This window comes from Tiliqua scincoides, chromosome 4 (genome assembly GCF_035046505.1).
Source record: "Tiliqua scincoides isolate rTilSci1 chromosome 4, rTilSci1.hap2, whole genome shotgun sequence".
Classification (NCBI taxonomy): domain Eukaryota; kingdom Metazoa; phylum Chordata; class Lepidosauria; order Squamata; family Scincidae; genus Tiliqua; species Tiliqua scincoides.
In genome coordinates, this window is record NC_089824.1 from 168,614,477 (window position 1) to 168,639,273 (window position 24,797).

General features: G+C 46.1%; 1 protein-coding gene across 1 annotated transcript; it reads left to right on the forward strand.

The window, feature by feature from the left end:
- The first annotated feature begins 373 nt into the window (after positions 1–373).
- INAVA (innate immunity activator) lies at positions 374–24,282 on the forward strand. The gene is made up of 9 exons (XM_066626162.1): positions 374–443; positions 2,887–3,011; positions 3,647–3,769; positions 11,003–11,234; positions 15,015–15,068; positions 17,110–17,347; positions 19,269–19,436; positions 21,154–21,877; positions 24,190–24,282. The coding sequence occupies exons 1-9, from the start codon at positions 389–391 to the stop codon at positions 24,280–24,282; spliced, it is 1,812 nt and encodes a 603-aa protein (XP_066482259.1). The 5' UTR covers positions 374–388.
- Positions 24,283–24,797: the final 515 nt, after the last annotated feature.

Below are 24,797 nucleotides of genomic sequence, written 5' to 3' on the forward strand. Positions count from 1 at the left end.
AGAGCATGTTTGCTCCTGGATGATTGTAGCAGCTGTAGGTTCTGACAGGTGCTACAGCAATTTATGGAGAAAGAGACGCCTCTCAGTCCTTGCTCAATACTGCTGTTGCCATCTGCCATCTCTCTTGCCTTTTAGTAGCACATGGTTGCTGCTTGCAGCCAAGACAAATAAGGGAGTCAGTGTAGAAATCTCAGGACTTCTAGCTGCTATAGTCACATTGAGGCTTCTGATCCTGTGGAGACTCTGTTTTAGGATCTTGTGTGAACTGGGGTTTAGGCACTTGTAAAGCAGACCTCGGTCTTCCTTCCCTTGTTTGTATAAACAGGAGACACTACAGCATTTCCCAGGTGTGGTCATACAGTCATCCTCCAGCATCCAGAGCTTGGCCATGAAGACCAAGGATGAGACTAGTGACACAGACAGTGGGATCATAGTGCAGTCAGGTGAGTGAGTAATTGGGGTAATTCCTGCTTGTACCAATGGAATGCTGGCTTTGTCTCCTGGATTGATGCCTATGTCAACAAGCTTGAAGAAGAATGATGGCTCTGTTGGGGGTCTGCCTTCTGCCCTAGGCCTATGAGTGACCCGAGACTGGAATCAGAAGATTAGGCTGCTAGCAGTCACAGCAGCTGAGACTTGTGGGCAGTGAGATCAAAGTGCAGCTGTGAAAAGAACCTCCTGTCTGATTAGCACTGTGATGGCTTCGCTTCAGTGCTGCTTCCTTCCATCTGGACGATGATGCAACATGGAGTGTTCACACAGAGATGTCTAAGATTTCAGAATCAGACTGCAATCTTGCATAGGTCCCCTAGTCAGAGGAAGTGATATCAACAGTGTTGCCTAATTTCTCAGGACTGGTGGGGTGTAGCCTCATCTTTGTCATAGGGCCTTTAAAATATCATGCCCTTTACTCGCAATATAATTGGTCATCCACCAGAAGAGAGCTATTCAAAGATTCCACCAGACAGCCTTAAAATACAGGCAGGTTGTTGCAATGAGGAATTGCATCCTTACTGCAATGAGCCAATGGCCTGGGGAGGGGGGGGACGTATTTCACTAGAAACCCAGGACTTCTTCATAAGTGACTTTCTTTCTATATGACTGCTGCTGATCCTTTAGTTAGGGCCCAGCTTTCTCTACTTTTGCCTATTGAACTTTCCAGCATCAGTGCAGCCACAATACAGCCCAGAGGTTAGGGAACAACTGTTCCCATACCTTGAGGAGGCCTCTGCCTCCCCAACACAGGATGCATTGCACACCCCATTGGCACAGCTGCACCGGCACTGGAAATTTGGATAGGATTGGGCCCTTAGTTATAAAGTACATTGCCATTAAAAAATGCCCAAAGTTCTGAACAACATACCTGTGGCAAGAGTAAATAAGCTGCACTCCAGTGGTGACAATTTATATGCTTGTGCCTGCCATGAGATTCACTGGACATAGGGAAAGATGTCACATGAAATGCCCCTTACTGTTTCTAAAGCACCTGTGCATGCTGACAAGGAGTGAGGACTGGACGTCCAGATCCTCCCAGGTTTGTCCACCAGGTTTGTGCTGTCACACAAGATCCATGGCAGCTTCAAGCAAGAGCTGAAGTGTGTGTGTGTGGGGGGGGGGTGTCAGAGCAGACTAGTGCAGTTGTCATTGAGATTGCACCACTGCACTCTCGTCCCCCCCCATGCTACACCATTCCTGCTTCCCAGATATTAAGTACTTCTCGATCCACCTTCCTCTTGGGTCAAAGCAGCAACAGAAAGCTCAAGTGTAGTGAGCCTATATCAGTATACACTCTTAGAGCTATAGACTATTCAATGTCAACATTATCTCTGAATGCCAGGTTCAAGGAAGTACAGAATACAAATATTTTGTTGTCTTGTGTACTCCCTGTAGCATCTAGTGAGCCACTGTGGAATACAGGAAGCTGTATTATATGGGCCCTTGGCCTGATCCAGCAGGACTTTTCTTATGTGCTTAACTCTAGCTGCATCGCCCACTTCCTTGCTTTTTTTTGGAAGGGGGGAGCTAATTTTGTCTCACTGCACTAAAAGGTTTACACCGAAATGAAAGCAAGCGCTCGCTAGTAAGCAGGCTGTTAAAGTGCAAGATTCTTAATTAAGGGAGTTCCATATTAATGACCTACCTCCTATAAATGAGTTATTCTGCAATTCCAGGTGCTTATTTAAATATCGTATTGCACATCTGAATAGGGACTGCCCCCAAGTTAGTAATTTAGTGCAGAAATACAATATGGTATCAGAGGATCCTGCATCAAACTTGCACTTTGAGTCATATGTGCAACAGGACTGTTGCTTCCATTTACAGTGAGCGATCATGGGCCAGTGTGAGTTGAGACCAAGCCTCTGTGTGACTTGTGAAGATTCAATGAACTGTTTTTGTTCATCTGATCTGTGGGAGAATCCCTGTGCAGATGGCTCCCAAGTGAGAACTAAGATCTTCTGGAAATTCTGGCTTAAGGCTTACAAAGATCAAAGCTTGTCTCTTTTTTCCGGTCTATGGGCAGAGTAGCAGGTCTAACAAATGGAACAGTCCAGAATATCACCACTGGGTCTCTGCTTTATCTGATCTGCGATGACCTTGAGCTGCCTTGCGGCCTGTGGAATGGGGGCTAATCAGTCCTTGGTGCTGTATACATTCCATACCCCACCTGATGAGCTGTCCAGACGGCTTCTCCTTTGAAGTTCCACATCAGTTTTATGGTAATTGTTAATGACATGGGTCTTTTGAGATACTTCTGTAAGACCTGCAGCTGGCTCCAGAAAGTTGCCACAGGGCATCCCTGTCTGGCTCATTAAGCATCACTGTTTCCCTCGCCTCCCACAGCAACTGACTAACACGTCATTTGGTGTCTGTCTTGCCTCTGGCCAGGACCAGACAGCCCCATGCCTCCAATGAAGGACCTGACCCAAGCGATGAGGAAACAGCAGAAGGTGCTGGAGGAGCGGCTGGAGGCCTGCGTACAGGAGCTCAGGAAGCTGTGTTTGCGTGAGGCGGTAAGGTGTCAGGAGAGCTTTAGAGTTGCCACACCCTGCTAGGAACACGAGATCCATGCACTGCTGCAGAACCTTTGTGGGCTGGAATAAGAGAAAAGCCAGGAGTGTTTTGGGATGGGCTTATTTTGACACTGCTGCTGAAGGAAATGGAAGGGGTGTTCACAAAAATAAAGTGGTCTACAGGCTTGGAAGGCACACAGATATGAAGAAAGGACAATGAAATCTAGTGACAATGCCAGTGGAAAGAAGGCTGGAATGAACTCAGCCATTTTATTCTGCATCTCATCTATCCATGGCAATCTTCTGTGCATGAGGATAACCCAAGATCATGGAATATTGACAAAATATGAGAAACTGCAAAACCAACAAAAAACCCAGCCCCCCTAAGAAATGAGATAGATTATTATGAATAGATATTTTGTAAGGTTTCTTGAGATCCATTTTTCAGGCATGTAGCAGGATATACTTGCAAAAAAAAAATTGTCTGATGATTTCTACTAAACAGTTGAACTAGATGTGGCCACAAGTCACCTTGAGCAGTTAGCTTACTGGTGGTTTGTTCTACAGTCTGGCTACAGTCTACAGTTAGGCTACAGTCTGAGAACTGAATCTTCCACTTGACTTTTCTTTGACAGGAACTGACAGGCATGCTTTCCTCAGAGTATCCTTTGAAACAAGGGGAGAAGCCTCCAAAAGTCCGCCGACGAATTGGTGCTGCTTTCAGGTTGGATGAGAAGGCCATTCTCTTAAGAGGAGTGGTAAGGAATTCTGCTGTGGGCCTGAGGTGCCCCTTGTCCTGTGTTGATTGTGTGGGCAAAAATGAAGTCTCCAGTTATCTAGAGGCTGTAGTTTGTTCCATGTGCTTGATGAGTTATGCTGGAGTTGAGCTTTATTTTATGCTATGTTTACTGTAACTGTTTTAAATGTTAACTGCCATATGCAGTTCTAAAAAAAAACAAAACCTGGCATGGTGGAATTAACTATTTTGAATGAATGAATGAATGAATGAATCTGTTTCGACATGCACGTCGGGGGAAGAATACTGGGCAAATCTCTCACAAAAACCCTTGACTTCCCTCAAATGAAGAGGCTGGTTAGAAGGAGGTTGAAAGGGTTGAGGTAAAAAGAGTCCAATCTCTCCAGAGTGCATGGAGGCTGCTCAAAACAACAGTAATACAGGCGCAGCGCAAGTGTATACCGCAATAGAAGAAGGGCTCCACTAAGTCCAGGAGGGTGCCCACATGGCTAACCAGCCAAGTTAGACAGGCTGTAAAGGGCAAGAAAGCTTCCTTCCATAAATGTCCTTCCTTCCATAAAGCTTCTTGTCCTAATGTGGAGAATAAAAAGGAACATGAACTGCGGCAAAAGAAATGTAAGAAGGTGGTACGGGAGGCCAAGCGAGACTATGAGGAACGCATGGCCAGCAACATTAAGGGGAATAATAAAAACTTCTTCAAATATGTAAGAAGTAGGAAACCCGCCAGAGAAGCGGTTGGCCCTCTGGATGGTGAGGGAGGGAAAGGGGAGATAAAAGGAGACTTAGAGATGGCAGAGAAATTAAATGAGTTCTTTGCATCTGTCTTCGTGGCAGAAGACCTCGGGCAAATACTGCTGCCCGAACGGCCCCTCCTGACCAAGGAATTAAGTCAGACAGAGGTTGAAAGAGAAGATGTTTCAGACCGCATGATAAATTAAAGATCAATAAGTCACCAGGCCCTGATGGCATCCACCCAAGAGTTATTAAGGAATTAAAGAATGAAGTTGCTGATCTCTTGACTAAAACATGCAACTTGTCCCTTAAAAAGGCCACAGTGCCAGAAGGTTGGAGAATAGCAAATGTCATTCCAATCTTTAAAAAGGGAAAGAGGGGGGACCCAGGAAACTATAGGCCGGTCAGCCTAATATCTATACCGGGTAAGATGGTGGAATGCCTCATCAAAGATAGAATCTCAAAACACATAGATGAACAAGCCTTGCTGAGGGAGAATCAGCATGTCTTCTGTAAGGGTAAGTCTTGCCTCATGAACCTTTTAGAATTCTTTGAAAAGGTCAACAGGCATGTGGATGCAGGAGAACCCATGGACATTATATATCTGGACTTTCAGAAGGCGTTCCACATGGTCCCTCACCAAAGTCTACTGAAAAACTCCAGTTAGGGAATTAGAGGACAGGTCTAACCTGGATTGAGACCTGGTTGAAGACCAGGAAACAGAGAGTGGGTGTCAATGGGCAATTTTCACAATGGAGAGAGGTGAAAAGCAGTGTGCCCCAAGGATCTGTCCTGGGACCGGTGCTTTTCAAGCTCTTCATAAATGACCTGGAGACAGGGTTGAGCAGTGAGGTGGCAAAGTTTGCAGATGACGCCAAACTTTTCCAAGTGGTGAAGACCAGAAGTGATTGTGAGGAGCTCCAGAAGGATCTCTCCAAACTGGCAGAATGGGCAGCAAAATGGCAGATGCGTTTCAATGTAAGTAAGTGTAAAGTCATACATATTGGGGCAAAAAATCAAAACTTCACATATAGGCTAATGGGTTCTGAGGTGTCTCTGACAGATCAGGAGAGAGATCTTGGGGTGGCGGTGGTCAATGAAAGTGTCAGCCGAATGTGCGGCGGCAGTAAAGAAGGCCAATTCTATGCTTGGGATCATTAGAAAAGGTATTGAGAAGAAAATATTATAATGCCGTTGCACAAATCGATGGTAAGGCCACACCTGGAGTACTGTGTCCAGTTCTGGTCGCCACATCACAAAAAGGACATAGTGGAAATGGAAAAGGTGCAAAAGAAAGCAACTAAGATGATTACTGGTCTGGGACACCTTCCTTATGTAGAAAGGCTTCGGCGTTTGGGTCTCTTCAGCCTAGAAAAGAGACGCCTGAGGGGGGACATGATTGAGACATACAAAATTATGCATGGGAAGGATAAAGTGGATAGAGGGATGCTCTTTACACTCTCACATAATACCAGAACCAGGGGACATCCACTAAAATTGAATGTTGGGAGGGTTAGGACTGACAAAAGAAAATATTTCTTTACTCAGCGTGTAGTCAGTCTGTGGAACTCCTTGCCGCAGGATGTGGTGATGGCATCTGACCTGGATGCCTTTAAAAGGGGATCGGGCAAGTTTCTGGAGGAAAAATCTATTATGGGTTACAAGCCATGATGTGTACGTGCAACCTCCTGTTTTTAGAAATGGGCTATGTCAGAAGGCCAGATGCAAGGGAGGGCACCAGGATGTGCTCCCTGGGGCATTTATTGGGTCGCTGTGAGATACAGGAAGCTGAACTAGATGGGCCTATGGCCTGATCCAGTGGGGCTGTTCTTATGTTTCTTATGAATGAACAAACGAACCTGCTCCATGAGTCTCAGTGCAGCTGCCCAACTGTGGCTTGTCATGTCAGGAGGAAACCAACTTTTCTTGGGCTCTACAATACCTACAAGACAATGCAAGAATAGCAAATGGTTCTTTGGAAAGTTTCACAAGATGGAGCATAAGATGGAATCCCACAGGATCTAAAAGATATTTAGTGGATGGCAGCTGGTGAGAGGAACACTGTAGGGTCGTTTGTAGAATAGTGCTAATGTGAGCAATGGGTGGGAATCTGTAGTCTGAACCTGGAGAAAAGGAGGGGTAGTGGGATACCTCAAGACCTCTTCTGAAGGTGCAGAATTGCTGTGACTGTATCTGCAAAGTTACCTGCAGAATTGTGCAAAAGCACAGACAGTATAACTAATGCAGTATAGTCCTGCATGCTCTTGTGTGTTCACAGCCATAGTGCATTGGGGATACTGTAATTTACAGTACTGTAAATTTGTAACCCTTATGGCTGAGAATGAAGGATGCAGGCATCAGAATTTCTAGAGCTGGTTTGATACCTAGTTTGAATGCTGTGATTATACTCGCATTCTGCCACAGCTGAAGACTTTGCCAGGGATTCCTTGGCAGCTGTGAAAGCCTTGGTCCTTTTTCTATCTAGAAAACTCTATGCAGGTACAGTATAATGACTACATAGTTTGGAATTTAGCTCAGGTAGATTGGGTGTGAAATTCTGTAAGGTCTACTTGGTATCTTGCCCCTGCCATCTCCCTCCACATCTGCACCAAATTCTGCTTGTGGTAGTTGTTAGTGTTCCTGTGATGACAACCCTTGCTGCCAAGCACAGATGTTTCTCAAATGGGATAGAGAGGCACTTGCAGAAAGCGAGCGTTAGCTCAGTGGCACATGCTTTGCATTTGGAGGGTCCCAGGATCAGCCCAAGGCCAGGTCGTGTCTGTGTCTGAAATCCTGGGAGAATTGCTGTAGGTCAATGAAGCCAATGCTGAGCTAGGCAGACTGGTAATACGAGTGGGTTAAAGGCAGCTTTGTATGCATTGCTGATAATTCTGGGGCTATGTCAGTCATCATAGTTGCCCACCATTCTGACAACTGTGAAGGGGCTGTAGTGCAGAACCATCTGAGTTATTGACCGTTCTCTGTTGGACTCCCTATACCCATCACATCTTCATTGAACCACACTACAAGGGATCAAAGTGGTGTCTTCCGAGACTAAGAGTTTTTATAGTCTGAGCTATAGAGCCACAGAACTTAGATCCCTGCTGTGTAGAACAGTGTTTCTCAAACTGTGGGTCAGGACCCACTAGGTGGGTTACGAGCTGATTTCATTCATTTCATTTCATTCATTCAGCCCATTCATTTCAATATTGTATTTTTAATATATCAGACTTGATACTACCCTGGTATGTGACTGCGTATGAGGAAATATTATAGATCTTTGCTTTTAACAGGCTACTCTGTATATGGTTTTAACAATGATAGTCAATGGGATTTACTCCTGGGTAAGTATAGGTAGGATTGCAGCCTAGGATTGTTAAAAATTTCCCTGCTTGATGATGTCACTTCCAGTGGGTCCTGACAGATTTTCATTCAAAAAAGTGGGTCTTCGTGTTAGAAGTTTGAGAACCACTAGTGTAGAAGATTTCTTTAGGCAAAGGATTGAGGGCGAGATGCATATTGCCCCTAGTGGGGAGCAGGTATGCATTTGTAATTTTCCACCAGTAATTTGTTTCTGAAGTTATTGACATAAAAGCTGCAAGCAGCTAGGGGGTGCGGGGGTGTGACACGCACCAGGGGGTGACATGCTAAAATTGCGGTGGTTAGGAGTAATACTGTCATGTTATATACCGTTGGATGTGGAATTTCCAGCAGAATGCAATGCAAAAAACCAGAGTGAAATATCTCCTTTCTATCAAACGTTATGGCCAAAAAACCGGAGAACAAATATGCATGGAGCCCTAGGGAAAGTGAAACTGAGCTGTATCACACGTCTACTCATGAGTAGGCGAGCTTGCCTTAGTCCATTGGAAAGGGCAGGCTGAGAGGAATCCAGCGACACCAGAATGGTCCTGATTCAATGAGTGAAGCCCCCAAAAACACCTGAGAAGAAAGTCCCTCCCTCTAAGCCAGTGATTTTCAACCTTTTTCATCTCACGGCACACTGACAAGGTACTAAAATGATCAAGGCACACCACCAGGTTTTTGACAATTGACAAGGCATACCATGCTGCTGGTGGAGGCTCACATCTCCCATTGGCCCTATTAATAAATGACCTTCCCCCAAATTCCTGTGGCACACCTGTGGACCACTTGCAGCACACCAGTGTGCCATGGCACAGTGGTTGAAAATGGCTGCTCTAAGCAGATGAATTATTGAGCCCTATGGAAAGCGAAACTAAGGCTCATGGTTGTGTTTACTCGCGAGTAAGCAAACGTGCCTTAGCTGGTGGTCAGGCCAGGAAAAGGGAAATGTGAAACCCAGAATGGTCCTGATCTGATGGAACTGGAGCTCAACATATGCTCCAGAAGGCAGCCTCCCCCCCACCCCAGTAAAAAGGATCAAAAAAGAGGCTTCAGCTGATAAGGTGAACTTTTTTGAGACTTGCAAAGCCAGATGGATCCTGACAGTGATATGGTTTAAACAGAAGTTCTTAAATTGAACTGGGCACTGGGTAGGGCTGAGAACTTTACTGATTTTTTTTTGGGGGGGGAGGGGGGTGTTATTACAGGCAGGCTACAGAGGAATTCACTTGGTGGACCAGGGCTGGCTTCTGCTTTTTTAATTATTTGTTTTACTTTAATTATTTATATTTATTTATTTTAATTTGCCTGATGATGTCACTTCCACCATGACATCACTTCTGGTGGGTCTTGGACAGATTGTCATTCTTAAAAGTGGGTCCCAGTGCTAAAAGTTTGAGAACTGCTGCAATAAGTGAGTTGACACCCTGAGGGGTGTGTGACACCACTAGTGGCCAATATCACTAAAATCACAATTTGGAGGAACAATACCTTCATGTTATATATAAATCAATGTGTAATTTCATGCAGAATGTGTTCTGTCCTTGTTCTGTCACAGGGGTCTCCAAACATTTTGACCAGCGGGCCGCATCAAATATCTAGCACGGTGTTGAGGGCTGGAAAAAAAAATTTAAATATAAAATTTATATAAATAAATTAGAGATGGAACTTAGATGAGTGAATGAATGAATGGGCTCATCCATTCAAACTCTCTGGCCCTTAGAATACCCTCCAGATGCAATCAGAGCACAGTTCCAGTCATGTTCAGCCAAGTGGGCCAGAGGCTTTCAGGATACAAGAGGCTGGCTGCGGGCCGGATTGAGGCTGGTTGTGGGCTGCATCTGGCCCCCGGGCCAGGGTTTGGAGAGCCATGTTCTATCAAAAGGTACAGACAAAAAACCAGTGGGGGCGGAGTGATGGTACATCATCACACCCACCACCTGGGGTATTGCCCCACCCACTGCATGGGGGGTAATGCGTGAACCCTAGTGACACCACTGGCTGTAATTACTTTTTTTAGGAGGCAGCCAGCCTTTATATGATTAAAAAAAACACACAATAAGCCCAACCCCATTCTGAAACCAGATTAAAGTAATCTAGAAAAACAAAACACAGTCTTGTGTGTAGAGAAGATGTACCTTGCACAGGAGGTTGGTAGCTGTGAAGATAAAACATTGGAAAGGTGTTGTCAGCACAAAGAGGGCTTTGGGGGACATGAGGGTGGTTCAGGTTTAAGTCCGTGTTAGAAAAAGCAAAGGAATGTGGAAGCTTCAAGCCCCAAGCAAACAAACAAAGCAGAGCCTCATTTCCATCCAAGGCGTGGGATCCATTGCCTTTTAGGTTATGCAATTTCTCTCTCTCCTTGCTGTGGTCTGTTTTAATAATAATCTTCATAGGAGGTGGCATAGGTGTGGTTCCCTTATTCTTTCTCACTGTGCCCACAGTGGGTGGCATAGGGTGTGGGTGCTGACTGGTGTTGTTCTTTGCTGACCATGGCTTCTCTTGCACACATGACTCTAATACTGGAAAGCTTGGTCTTTAACCTTCATCTTCACTGAGATGTTGCTTAGTGCTCTGAGAGAGACTTCTTTGTCCCTCTTCCCCAGCTAGGAAGCCATTATACTGGAGACAGAGAATGTCCCTGCTTGTCTGTGAACAGGTTTCCTCATATCCAGAATCCTGGACTCTGGACAGGGCTGGGAACTGAGCCCAGGTCTTCAGAGTCCTACAGCACACACAAAAGAATATTCTCTTCTAACTATAGATTACTGAAATCCAGAATAATTACCACCTCTGGCTCAGGGCTCCTAAATCACTAAACTGGATTAGCATCCCCACACTGCTATATGCATGCCTCAAAAGAGTGGGAAATCTCCCACCTCTTTATTGTTCTTTAATAATCTGGACTGTGAGTGTGAAAGGAAGATTAAAATTCATTGGGGAAGGAGTTTGTAGTCTGGGTTAATCTGAGTATCAGTCTTTGGAGAAGTGTGTTCATTATATGTTTCCATCCCATGCAAAACAAGACCACCTCCTGGGCTTCCAATACTAATGCGTGCCAATTAGAATGTTGTTTCTTGAATGTTACAGTTTTCTGGTACATAGCTTGGAATAATATCTGTGCTCCCCTCCCCCACAGGACCCTCTGAGCACTCTGGAAAGAGATTTGGCTCTGCAGCTGCAGATTGCTGAGGCTGCACGGTGTCTGTCCCGGGAAGAGAACCTTGCCAAGCAGGTTCGGAAGCGCCGGAAAAGTGCGGTGCTGAAGGAGGAAAAGAAGCTGAAGGATTTGGAGCTAGCCCTCAGTGAGTACCGCCTGGCAGCCAGGAGGCATTCATCACCACTGACAGCCAGCGCTCCAGCCTTAGAAGGTGAGCTGAGTGTATCTAAGTACAGATCTCCTATCTCACTGTTCTTCAACCTTGAGGATGGGACCTGTTAATGTTTGATGTTGTAGGGTCCCTATTTTGTCCCAATGTGAGCAGGTTGCAAGAAACAGCATATACAGCAGAGTACTTTCAAGCAGCAGTTATATTTTGAGCAAGGGATATCACAAACAGAGTAGTCAATAAACAGTCCCAGTCAGCACGAAGATCAGTCAGTCCAATGATAACAAATCCCAATCAGTTTCCCACAATACAAAGTCAAGGTCCAGTCCACAGTCAGTAATCACACATATACACACAACTATCCAACCTCCACAGTCACCGGCAGCAGTTTCTCAGTTATCTCCAATTACACCCCTACTACTACACTGGAGGTTCAGCATACTAACCCTTAAGTAGTTAGATCAGCCAATCATTGCAGGCTTGGTAACACCCAGGGTGTGTCTGTCACAGGTGCTTGTTGATTTTGCTAACTCAGCAGCCTGCACCTGCTCCTGGACCAATTCGTCAGCTGTGTTTCTGTTTCACTCAGAACCCAGAGCTAACAGGACCTCTATGAGGTTATGAAGCCTTAGTTGTGGGGTCGCAGCAATATGCAGGAATGAAAAAGCTTGAAGACCACTGGACCAGAACACCACCAGATAAAGGGGGAGGCATCTTTAGGAGTCAGGAGATTGTATCCTGCTCAAGTTTTTGGCAATTGTGCTAAAATAGTTTTCACTTGTGCCAGGCTTCATGGTAACTTTTTCTGTTTCCTGTAACAAGAATATTTGGTTACAGTGAACAGTACAGGGGGTGGGGAGTGGGCGGTGATGGGGGAAGGGAGTGGGTGGAACCAATGGTGGGTCCCCAGCTTATACTGTATTTATTTATTTATTGGGGGTCATGGCCCAGAAAAGGTCCAAGACCAGTGTCCTAACTGGTCAAATGACTGGGTTGAAAGGCTCTAAAATACCTCAGAGGGGGCTTAAAGTGCAAGATATTGAAAGCAGGGCCTGGAAAACTGGGCCCATTTTGCCTAGGGACAGAAGGCTCGAGGAGGGAGAGATGTGGTTATGGTAATAAAGGATAAAGGTAAGAGAAGAATGGTGAGACTATCCTGGGTAGGCACTATGGAACAGGACCAGTGTTTTAAATATGCATTTACACTGAAGGAGCAGATATCAGATTTGTGTGTGTGTGTAAATAGCATGGAAATGAGGCAGAGGTTGGGGTTAAATACCTGTTCCTGGATATTGCAAGAATTTGGTCCGATGAACTTTTGACAGGCGTGGTTTAGTTGGAACTCATCCCAAGACAGGAAGTTGACTTTTTATGGGTTTTTCCTGTTCTAATACTCTACAGAGACTGCAATTCTCTGTTAAGCAGTTGCCAAAGACAGCTCAAGAAAGAACAGGGAGAACCAGCTGCAGGCGAAAGCCTGTACAAACCTGCAGTGGATGACGCAAAGATCTGTTAGTGCCAGATTAACTCTTAGTAAGGCCAAGGAAGTAGGTAGCTCTGAATCTTTTCTTCCTTTACTACAGATTTAGACCTTCTTCCCCCTCTCCACACCCAAAGAGCCGTGGTGCACAGCCAGATCTGGTCCCTACCCTTGTAATGAGAACATCTCCAGGAGATTTGTGCACGAGGTCTCAAATCTGCTAAATAAGTTTGCATAAAATCTGTACCCGCCCCAAGTTTTCACACAGAATTATCTTATATTAGCAGTAAAATAAACTTGGTAGTTTACAATCCAACACAGAGCTAAGGACGCTTACAGCCCAATCCTATCCTCCTCCTAAATAGCGTAACTAGTTTTGCACTGGCAGAGGTTGCTTTACAGTAGTTGCAAAACAACCTCTGCCAACACATGCAGTGGGCTTGCTGACAGGGAGGCCACAGTGGCCTCTCATGTGTCAGCGGACCCACAGAGACCCACTGAAGCAGGTAAGCCTGCATAGGAGGTGCAGGGAGGCAGGGATGGGCAGAACAGGGGAGAGTGTAGGTGGAACAGGGCAGTCATGGGAGTGGGGAGGAGAGTGGAGGCCCGATCCTATCCAACCTTCTGCCGCCAATGCAGCCATATTTCCTGCCCCAATGTAAGGAAACAAGCATTTCCTTACCTTGAGTGAGTACCTCAGCACTGCAGGATGCAACGTGCGCCATGTTGGCACAGCTGCTTCAGCACTGGAAAGTTGGATAGGATTGGGCCCTGGATCATTAGAAAAGGTTTGAGAACAAAACGGCTAATATTATAATGTACAAATCGATGGTAAGACCACACCTGGAGTATTGCATCCAGTTCTGGTCGCTTCATCTCAAAAGGACATGGTGGAAATGGAAAAGGTGCAAAAGAGAGTGACTATGGGCACAATCCTAACCCATTTTCCAGCTCTGACATAAGGGCAATGCAGCTCCGAGGTACGTTAACAAACATTGCCGTACTTTGAGGAGGCCTCCATGTTTGCCCCCCCCCCAACTGCAAGATGCAGCACATGCCCCACAGGCACAGCTATGCCAGTGCTGGAAAGTTGGTTAGGATTGCACCCTAAGATGATTACTGGGCTGGGCCACTTTCCGTATGAGGAAAGGCTATGGCGTTTGCACCTCTTCAGCCTAGAAAATAGGCGCCTGAGGAGGAATGATAGAGTGGATAGAGAGGTGCTCTTTACACTCTCACATAACACCAGAACCAGGGGACATCCGCTAAAATTGAGTTTTGGGAGAGTTAGGACAGATAAAAGAAAATATTTCTTTACTCAGCATGTGGTTGATCTGTGGAACTCCTTGCCACAGGATGTGGTGATGGCATCTGGCCTGGATGCCTTTAAAAGGGGATTGGACAAGTTTCTGGAGGAAAAATCCATTATGGGTTACAAGCCATGATGTGTATATGCAACCTCCTGATTTTGGAAATGGGCTATGTCAGAATGCCAGATTCAAGGGAGGGCACCAGGATGAGGTCTCTTGTTATCTGGTGTGCTCCCTGGGGCATTTGGTGGGCCGCTGTAAGATACAGGAAGCTGGACTAGATGGGCCTATGGTCTGATCCAGCGGGGCTGTTCTTATGATCTGGCCTGGGAGGGGGTCAGGCTCAGCGGTGGTGACATATGCTGAATCCTCATCCCCTTCCTGGGCCTGAACCACCTTCCCAGGTCAGTGCGAACTTGTACCAGCGAATATGTCTGGCGTAGCTCTGGGTTGACCCAGAGCAGCTGCTGGGGCTTATCCTGGGATAAGGGAACAAATGTCTTTACCTTGAGGAGACCTCAAGCACCTGAAGATCCCCATGAGATACAACAATAGCTGCACCAGAGCCACTGTGTAGCCGAGCTAGGTTTTAGATAAGTTTGGGCTGCTACTGGCTCTTACCTCTGTGTTGGATGATGGCTAGCATGAATCATCTGTGCTGCATGCCAAGAATGCAGGGAATTTGTACATTTTCATTCATAATTAAGTATTGTGGCTGTGTGGGAAGAGGTGATCTCAAGTGCAAGTCCCAAGCCCCCAGCTAACTATTCATTCACAACATCAAGGAACATATCTTTGAGGAAGGTCAGTGTGTGTTCTTGAATACCTTGAATGCTGTGGTTTGAGGCTGTGGGAACTGTCTCATTACTAAGAAAGGGGTAGCTTTTTTCCCCCATCTGAGATGCTCAGTAGGGTTTCTGAGTGCATATTTCTAGGGAACATCAGTCTGTTCCAGTAAATGCTTGAAAAATCTGTTAAATGAAGTGTGTGGTTGTTGGCCCTTATCAGAGCCTCCTTGCATTTCCTCCGTAGGGTTAGTTGCTTCTGATGAGAGCTCCCTGTCAGATGCTGCCCTGGTAGAAGAAGGTAAGCTACATAACACCATCATCATCATCAAAAGGCTTGTGCCTTTTCTTCACGTGCACAATGTGTGGAACTTCTCTCTTAGGGATAGCCTGGAGATCTCTATGTCACCCTTTTGGTTTAATCATTTTGTTGTGAGTGATCCTCCTTTCCCTGCAGGTCAGCACTCTGTGAACTTTTGTAACACCCTGAAACTGTAGTAGATTTCCTGGCTACAGTGGCATAGCTAATGGGGTGCAGGGGGTGGCAGTTGCACTGGGCATCAAGCTTTAGGTGGGGCAACAAGCTGAGCTTGACACTAGTGACCAAAATTGTGAAAATCTTGGTATGTATGAATAATACCATCATGTTATATATCATTGGAAAGGTAATTCAATGCAGAATGCAATGAAACAAACAGCACTGAAATATCTGTTTTCTATCGAAAGTTATGGCCAATTAACCAGAAAATGAAAACTGCCTTGTGGAACAAAAAATGGATTTGCTTAACTCCAAACTGACCTATGAAACTGTTTGTTCTGAGCGCCAATGAGATGTTTTTATGATACAGCATGGAATCAATAACATTTTATTTATTTGCTTAATTAAATTTGATTTTGTCATGCGGGGGGGGGGGGGGCTACAAAATGTTCTTTGACTCCAGGTTGTAGATAGATGCCTTATCTATGCCACTGACTGGGGGAGGCAGCAGAGCAAGCGGGTGGTGAGCTGCTAGGGGGAGGAGGTGGGTTCCTCCCAATTTTCACTTTTTAAAAAGCCTGGGTGTGATGTCACTTCCAGTTGTGACATCACTTCCGGAGCAACATTTTGAGCTTGGCACTGACTACGTGATCATTAGCTACGCCACTGCCTGGCTCTGCAATCTAAGCCTCCAAATGAGTTGCTCTTTTAAGCCCACCTGTTCTGTAGAGCACACTGATGCTTCTGATTAAACTGAAGCGTACTTTCAAGGCAGTCTCACTAGCATGAGGCTCAGAGAGAAGTGTGCTTATTTAAAAAAGAAAAAATGAAAGGGCTTCTTCCAAAATAGATTTGTATCTTATAGGAGCTGGGATATTCCACTGTGGATAATCAAATTGCTTGTCTTTTGGTGGAGGCATAGCCAATTGGGCCCAAGTATCACCGTAGTTTTCAGATTCCAATCAACCAGCAGTAGGTTCAGCAGTTCAACTTGGCCAGCTTAAGGTCAGCCTGAAAGCTGTTAACCATCTGTACCTGAGGGCTAAACTAGAAAAGAAGTTGGAAAGCTGTGATTGTTTCTCCCTCTTTTAAACCAACATCTGAGGCAGAGGAGAACTGCATCAGAAACCTGGCACTGGAGAGTTAACCCTCCCCCCATGTCATTTTCATGCTGCAAATCAAATGCTGGGGGAAGAGGGTTAATCCCTGTCCTCCACAACTGGTTTGTAAAGAGACAAAGAGACAGCTCTCCAATTTACCATCTCGTTTGGCATTCAGCCAAGCTTGGAGAGAGGGAAGGGAGGGAGTAATTAATAGATTTTGTCTACATGATCAAAAGATTTAGGCAAACACTGAGGATTAAATACAAGGGTGCCTGTGACCTTGGAAAACTGCTAGAATTCAAACATCCTGTTTTGGCTGAACTTAGAGAGGAGAAGGGAGCTCATGTGTAATAAGTGATCTAGTGGATGGTGAACAAACCTTGGAACTAAAATACCACTCACTGATTCTGCTGCAGTAGCAGACCTCCCATTCCCTGGATGGGGCAAATGCCCCAGGTGCAGAACTCGTGCGCCTCCAGAACCTTGTGGGAAGCCATAATGAGGCTCCCGACGCGGTCAGAAACTGTGCTTCTGGTTTACTGGAAGCACAGTTTAAGACTGCAGGGAAGCCTCACACAGCTTCTCCGGCCGGTCCTGGAGTTGTGTGAGGCTCCGTGTCACTCCAGGTGAGTGGAGTGGGGGTGCAGCTTCATTTGGGGGGGCGGGCTTCATGAACTTTTGCCCCAGGGCACCTCAAGGGCAGGTCCGCCACTGCTCTGCTGTACAGGTTGTGGAGGTGTAATACTTTTCTCTTTTGAAAGAACCCCAGGTACCTCAGACCCCTCCTCTTCCATCCAAGCTGACAACTATTCCTCGGCTCCAGTCCCCAAACAGTTGTTCAGCACAACCTCCTCATCCTGGCCTGCTGGATGCACAAACCCACTACCCAGCTGCTGAGGTGGAGAGCTCACCCATCCAGAACAGTCCCTGGAAAGAAACCAGCTTGGATAAACCCTATGAAAAACCCAAGAAGTCTGCTGAGCCCAAAAGTGTGCCAAGGTCAGAGCCATTTGCTAGGTCACTGCCACCTGTGTTTTCTCACTGTCCTTGGGCTATATCTGTCTGATCTCAAAGACTAACTTTGGGTCAGGAGGCAAGTTCATGCAAAGGGTAAACTGCATGCAAAAAAAATATGAACACCAGTTCAGCTGTTTGTTGTGAGCTGGCTTAAAGTCATGAATTCAAATCCTCAGCTCAGTCATAAACTCTTAGTTTTAGCCATGTAGTCTGGAATATGATGATAACACTGGACTGTGTGATGTTCACTGAGCTTAAAGTACGTGCCAGACTCTGAGCACATGGGAAAAGTGCTATAGTGATGCAAAGTATGTTATTAGGTTCTACTGACAGAAACCGAACTCTTACTTCGCTGGTTACTATTCTTTGCAGGACTCGCTTGTTTCCAGGGGAAATGAACCTGGATTAACTAAGACTGCAATCCTAACCACACTTTCCTAAGCCCCATTGAAAAAATAGGATTTACTTCTGAGTAGACCTGGTTAGGATTGTGCCCTAACTCATACATGAAGGGTTAGTGATTGCATGGTCCTGCTTTATAGTAGGAAGCTTGCCTAACTGGCCCATTTGAACTTGATTCTGCAAGAGGCAGGAGATCACCTCCTGGCGCCATCAGGGCACACACTAGGACAGTGGGTGCCAAACCCTGCCCTGCGAGCCTGATCCTGCATCTGCCATGAACCTTCCCCTGGGTGACGGAGCTTACCAATCCACCGGGGGGCCTCTCTTTGGCGCTGCAGATTGCCTCCAACCTTTGTACCAGCCAGCTGCGCTGAAGCGACGGCCCCTGGGTGGAATGATAGGCTCTGGGCACACCTTCACTGCACCTTTACTGGCATGCAGCGGTCTCAGTTTTGGATACTGCTGCACATGGAAGACTCAGAAAGAAACATGTGCTTCTCTGCACCACTTCCTGTGACTCAGATTAGAGAGATTCACATTGTAGTTTGGACATTTTAAAGGAGAACATAAACTGCCTTGGAGCATCCCTGCTGCTATTTCAGTGCAAATCTGAATGATTTTAAAATGGGGCAGAAAATGGAGGAGAGCAATTTTAGATTAAATGACACTCCAACCAACAGATTTCTCAATTGCACCACAGAAATAATAAGTGTAAGTAGTACTTTAGTGTCACGTGTGCAAGATATCCTCTGGGAACCATTGGCATAGAGCAGTGATTTTCAGACTGGGGCGTTGTGACGCCCCAGCCTGAGGGCCCTGGCCTCTTTCCCCTTAAGGGGTGGGGGGAGGCAGCGACGCAATCCCCAGGATCCTGCCACTCAGGAGGGCTGCAGGGACTGGGATGTACTCACCAGTCCCTGCAGCAGCCGGTCGGGGGTGCGGGGAGCCCTGCTCGAGCACCTGCAGGCTCCCCAGTTCCTCAGAAGTGAAAGTGGAGCAATCGCACTCCACTTCTGCAAAACCGGAAGTGGAGTGCGATCGCTCCACTTTCACTTCTGAGGACCTGGGGAGCCCTGCAGATACTCGCGCAAGGCTCTCCACACCTACGACAGGCTGCTGCAGGGACTGGTGAGTACATCCCAGTCCCTGCAGCCCTTCAGATCAGCGCGATCCTGGGGATCGCGTCGCTGCCTTCCCCCCGCCCCACTTCCTCACCTGACCCCTGCAAGGACTTACAGTAGTGCAGACTCTCCTAGAGAGTTTGAAAAATGCTGCATAGAGCTTTAGCAGTCTAGTTAACTTAACCTGAACAGCTGGTTGACATACTGGTACTTGAGTCTTACGTTCTTTTCCTTTGCTCTTTTTCATCTCTTACAGATACAGGGAGGGGAATTCTCTGGTCCCTAGCGTCTCTCACTTGTTGATTTTCAGGAAAGGGTGATGGCATTGGCAGTTGGAATTATAGGCTTCTTATTTGTTACATTGTTGTGTTTCTTTACAGCAGTCCAGACCTGATGCCTCAGCCTGCACCTAGCCCTGTTGCTGCTCAGAGGACATCTCCATGTCACTTTGCTCCTCCTCAGAAGCTGGAAGTCAGGAAACAGGCTGGTTCCAGTGCCCCACCAACACCAGAGTTCATGGGAAGGAGAGGACAATCTCAACTTGTAAGGTACTAAACGAGCATAACAATAACAGGTGTATCCACCTGGGTGACTTTGCCCTGTTGTTTCCTGTTCTGGACTTGGATTTTCAATACAAGCACCATGATATTGCAGCTCAATGACCAAGGCTGTGTCACAGTCTTGTACTTATATGGTCATGTTTCACAAATGCAGGATTTTATATTAGACAGAACGAGGCATCCTGAAAGCCTCAGCTTTTGTTTTAAAAACATCTATTTCAAAGATTTTAGTCCTCGTGGCAATGAAGCTAGGCTGGCAAATAGGTGTGGAAATGTCAAAAGCCAAGGGAGATGTGAACAGGATTTACTGAGGGTTGGGAGTTCTGTGCCTTACCTGTTACTTTTCCCTCTCTGTTGGCAGCAGGTTAAATGATGCAAAATAAACTACTACGTGGCAACATGCCTTTTGTATATCTGTACAAGTTGTACAGGTTTTTTTATTTTCTGGAGAATGTGGGTCACTAGTGTAGAACATTTTGTCTTAATTAACAGCAGTATCCCTTAGGGTGGGTTGCTGGCAAAAACAGAACCCTGACTTGAGCACAAAATGTCTCTCTCATTTGAGTGCATAAAGACTGGACTCTGTGAAAAGTGACTGTCCACAAGTGGCAGGCAGAGCACCAGTATGCATGGCCATGAACTATATCATAAGAAAGTGGAGAGACTATTGACAAAGAATGGAAGGAGATGAATAAACTGGAGGTGGCATGGAAGCTGCGCAAGGTATTATCCACCAATAGGAATATAACTCATTCAGCACATATTGTGGCCAGCCAAATGTCTGACACACACGTACAACCAAACACTCACCCACCCACTTGCAGCCTCAGGTAGGCAACGGAAACAGCTTGTCTAACTTCTGGTGGGCAAGCATCTGCAGCTGCTGACCTGTGTTTAACTTTGTGGGTAACAAGTTGTATAGCTCCATTATCGTAAAGGCATACTAGAATGGGAGCAGTGGTGCATGACTATTACTTCCTTGTGGCTACCAGTTGTTTTTGTTTTCTGAACTGGGTTAGAGCATTGTTTATTGGGGTAATCCTAATTTACTGACTACACAGATAAATTACAGAGCTTATCACTGACATGTTTTTAATCCACTGTGTGAACCTACAACCTCATACATTCTTAGATAATTTTCTTCCTCCTAACATATGAAATTACCAGTAATGTACCTGTTATTGTTCTGCTTCTAACACATAGCCTGCTAGATTTTGTCTGAGCATCTTTTGACCTGTAGACTTCAAATGTGCTTTTCCAGAAAGAGGAAAATCATTTGAAACAATACCCAGCTCTTCTTTAAAATGCACCTCTTACAAACTGGCACTCAATGGGATTAGGAAGTGCTGGTCAGAGTGGGCAGAATTCAGTTGATTGCCTGCTCTGACATTCATGCCCCATTGCTTGGTATTCTTCTTATTCTATTTAGGGTGCAATCCTAACCCACTTTCCAGCACCGACATAAGGGCAATGCAGTTCCAAGGCAAGGAAACAAACATTCCCTTACTTTGAGGAGACCTCTGTGAGTGCTACCCAACTGCAGGATGCAGCACATGTCTCATTGGTACAGCTATGCCAGTGCTGGAAAGTTGGTAAGAATTTGGGCCTTAGCTGAATTAGATTTTGGGACAATTGTGCCAAACTTTTTACTTTTGCATGAGAGCTCCTAATGTTTGGAGTCTAACTAGATCCTTCTGTCTCACAGGGTGTGCTCATCCAGGGAAGGCTTAGAGTCTCGTGGAAGAAGTGCATTGCCAAGGCGGCGCCCCACCTACTACACAGTCACTGTCCCTGAGTACTGCTTCTCTGCACCCAAGCCCAACCCAGTCAACAAAGCTCTCTATCACTCTGCCTCAGAAGACAGCAACTCAGATGTTTCCAGCATCTCCTACACCACATCTGCTGGCAGCAGCAGCCCTGACATCTCCTTTGCGAAGCCAGTGGCCTTGCAGCCCAGGGAAGAAGCCTTGCTGCCATTCCAGACTCAGATCTGCAAGGGGCATGAAGCGGAATACCAGTGCCAGTGCCCTCAGAAGCCGCTGTCCCCTCCAGTCTACTTCCCTGTCATGGAGTACGTGTCTGAGAGCCTCCTGCCTGCTGGGAGGGAGCTTTGCCACAGCAGGTCATCTTTGCTCCCTGGCAATGCTGCTCACTTTGCCTACAAGGAAGAGGTGGTGCCTGTGAGGTTTCACAGGTCAATTGTGTCCCACGGCAGGGTGATGCGCACCCCATCCTTGAAAGACTGTCCCTCTATGGGACCTCGGGCACTCTCCAAGTCAGTGGTGACAGAAGAGCTAAAATCATGGCACGAACGGACCCGGTTGCGCAATGCACGGCCACATTCTCTGGACAGGCAAGGGGCTTTCCGCATGCGCAGTGGGCCAGGCAGAGAGCCACGCACTTCATGTTCAATGGGGCAGCAAACTCAGGTAAAGATCAAGGCCAGGAGGACGGGGGGGGGGAGAGAGGGGAGTCAGCTCCTTCCATCCTCCTGCATCACCCTTGAGTTCCTTTAAATAACCAGCTGCTTGTGATGAAGCGTTAACTAGCAGGTTAATGTGCCAGCCATAATAGAATAGACATTTTTGCCATAGACGAATGAGCATGTGAGCCTCTGTCTAATCCTTAAATTTAGCATGTGAGTGCCAATCCTAATCCTTTTGGGGCTATTGGCACTAGGGAGCCTGTGACTTCTAGTTTTGTGAGACCACTTAAGACCTTTGTCTGGATGTCAGGTGCCCTGGAAATGATTTGTTTAAGTGTCCTGGCATGCTGCTATGGCAGCATTCATGGTGGCAGGGCTAGGCCACCAGTGAGATTTTCTTGCCGTTGTTGCCAGACCAAGTCAATGGAGAAGGAGAAAAAGTTCTTTACCTGTTTAGATTACAAACTTAGCTGGAGCACACAACGCTGTAATGCATCTTGTATTGAAGGCAAGTGATAAAAGCTTGTAGTCTAAGCCAGGCCCCTATCAATTTCACCACCATTGTTAGAAAAAATGGTGCAGAGGCAGCAGCTGATCAGGGAACCAACAGGTTATGAAAGGGTACAATTAAGCAAGGTCCTTTCTGGGAACATTTTGCCCTCCTCAAAAAAGCATTGTATTGGCAGTCAAACATCCAGAACAGACCTCAGGCTAGTTCCATGGTACATTGTTAGTACCTGGAATGGAGTCCTGGTGCTGCTCTTTAAAAAGCAAGCAGCTCTGGAGAAGAGCATACATATGTAGGAAGGGGATGTCCTTCTGCACCAGCCGTTTTCTTCCACCTCCTGATTTAATTGCCAGATGCACATTTGTACCATTCCAGGATTACTCATGAGTAGGACCCTTCTGGGTAGCAGAATTTTGCTCAAATTATTATTATTATTTTATTAATTTATACCCCGCCTTTTTGCCCAGCGGGCACACAAGGCGGCTTACAAACACCTTAAAAATACATTAAAAAACAATTTACAATAATTTAAAAAAACTAAAAACAAACAAACCCCGTGGATTTTCATATAAAAAGCAAGAACGCCAGCCAGCCTGTCAACAATTAAAAGCTTTTTGAAATAAAAAGGTCTTCAGTTCACGCCAAAACGTTAGCAACGAGGGAGCAGTTCTCAGTTCTAAGGGGAGGGTATTCCACAGTTCGGGGGCCACCACCGAGAAGGCCCTCAAAGAGCAAATGTAGATTTGTTTGAAATCTCCATCAAAAAGGAAAATGATCCAGGTTCTCTGATTAGACATCTGGTGCACATCCACATCCCTTCTCTTGAGACTCCTTTCCTGTTAGTCTCAGCTTTCCAACTTGTAAAGTCCTTCGTTGTGGCTTTTGTGGAGATTTTTGTGCTATGAACTACACCAGTGGTTTTCAACCTTTTCCATCTCACGGCACACTGACAAGGCACTAAAATGGTCAAGGCACACCACCAGGTTTTTGACAATTGACAAGGCCCACCATGCTGCCAGTGGGGGCCTCACATCTCCCATTGGCCCTATTAATAAATGACCTTCCCCCAATTTCCTATGGCACAGCTGTGGACCACTTGCGGCACACCAGTGTGCCACGGCATAGTGGTTGAAAATGGCTGAACTACACCTTTGTTCTGAGGGCAGTTCTTTCTGGAACCTGGGTCTGCTGTTTTAAACAACCTGAACTCCTTAGGAAATCTACTTAGCAAAACAAATTTTGCATGACGCAAATCCAGTTTTCAACTTAAAGATCTGTGTACTGTAGATGTGAGAAACTGTTGCACAATAGGGTGCACAGTTCTCTCCTTTCTAGGCCGTCTCCCTTGCCTGCAGCAGACGCCCGCACCATGCAAGCTGCAGCTTGCCCTTGGATTCCTCCCCTTGCCTGGAAGCTGAGCTGTGAAACTGTAACCAGCAAAAACTCTGGTGCTTCAACAAGGAACTGAATGAACGTGAATAAAAGGTACAAACAGTAAAGGTTTTAGCTCAGTGATTGAATCAGAAGTTGTCCAGGCCAGAAATATGAAGGACATGTTAAACAGCTTTAGTCTAATAGTACTGAATGGGAGCAGCAGCAGAGATGATCCTGGAAACCTTGCTTAGTGATGAGAGTAGAATTGATTTTATAGTCAGGCATACTGATCCCGTTTTGTTGCAACAAGGGCAGTTAGGGCTGTCACCCTTAGCAAGTCCTTTTTAGAATTTGCTTAGTGGTAGTGCCATCAGGCGTGGAATGGTGCTCTAGTATAAAAGTTCATTTAAAAGGTTCTCTTTTGAATCCCGCAGGTACCTCGTGTCCATATCCTGAAACGCTCTCCCGAAGGAATCCCTGTGCAAGTCTACGTGCCAGAGAATGGAGAAATCATTACTCAGGTCTAGAGGACTACTGAACTGATCCACCTAACAGAACTTGGCACTGCCAGTGGGCTGGCTACCTAGTTTCTTGCTTCCAAGCCTTCATATTCTTCAGCCTGCTTTTTCTGCTATTTGGAAGAGAACACATCAGGTCTAATGCTGAAAGCTACGTGTGATGCTCACTTAGACTGTTCCTATAATGAACAGATGTGAAAGACTTGTCATGATAGTTGGGTTTCTTGTGCTCTGGACTTTGCGGAGTACAGAAGACAACATGATCCCATCGCCACGTTGTTGGCATCCTTCAGTCTCGGAAGACTATGATATCGCGCTCTGAATGGTGGTTCTGGAACAGAGTGTCCTCTCCAGTGTGTGAAGCCTGGGTAAAGTAGGTATGGAGGATAGGCTGTTACCCATGCAGCAAATCCCCCCTCTCCACGTCGTTGAAATGGTCCAATGGAAAGGCAGAGGCCAATACGGTTGGTTCCAGCAGCGTTGCAGGAGTTGCCAGAATGTGACTGTGTTCAGCCATGAACTGC

What these genes read in the sequence shown, in the direction of transcription:
- INAVA (XM_066626162.1), top strand. Translation starts at nt 389, where the DNA reads ATGAAGACCAAGGATGAGACTAGTGACACAGACAGTGGGATCATAGTG. An exon ending in CCATTCTCTTAAGAGGAGTG is followed by an intron (nt 3,770 to 11,002) that starts GTAAGGAATTCT and finishes CCTCCCCCACAG; the next exon opens with GACCCTCTGAGCACTCTGGA. An exon ending in TGCTGCCCTGGTAGAAGAAG is followed by an intron (nt 15,069 to 17,109) that starts GTAAGCTACATA and finishes CTCTTTTGAAAG; the next exon opens with AACCCCAGGTACCTCAGACC.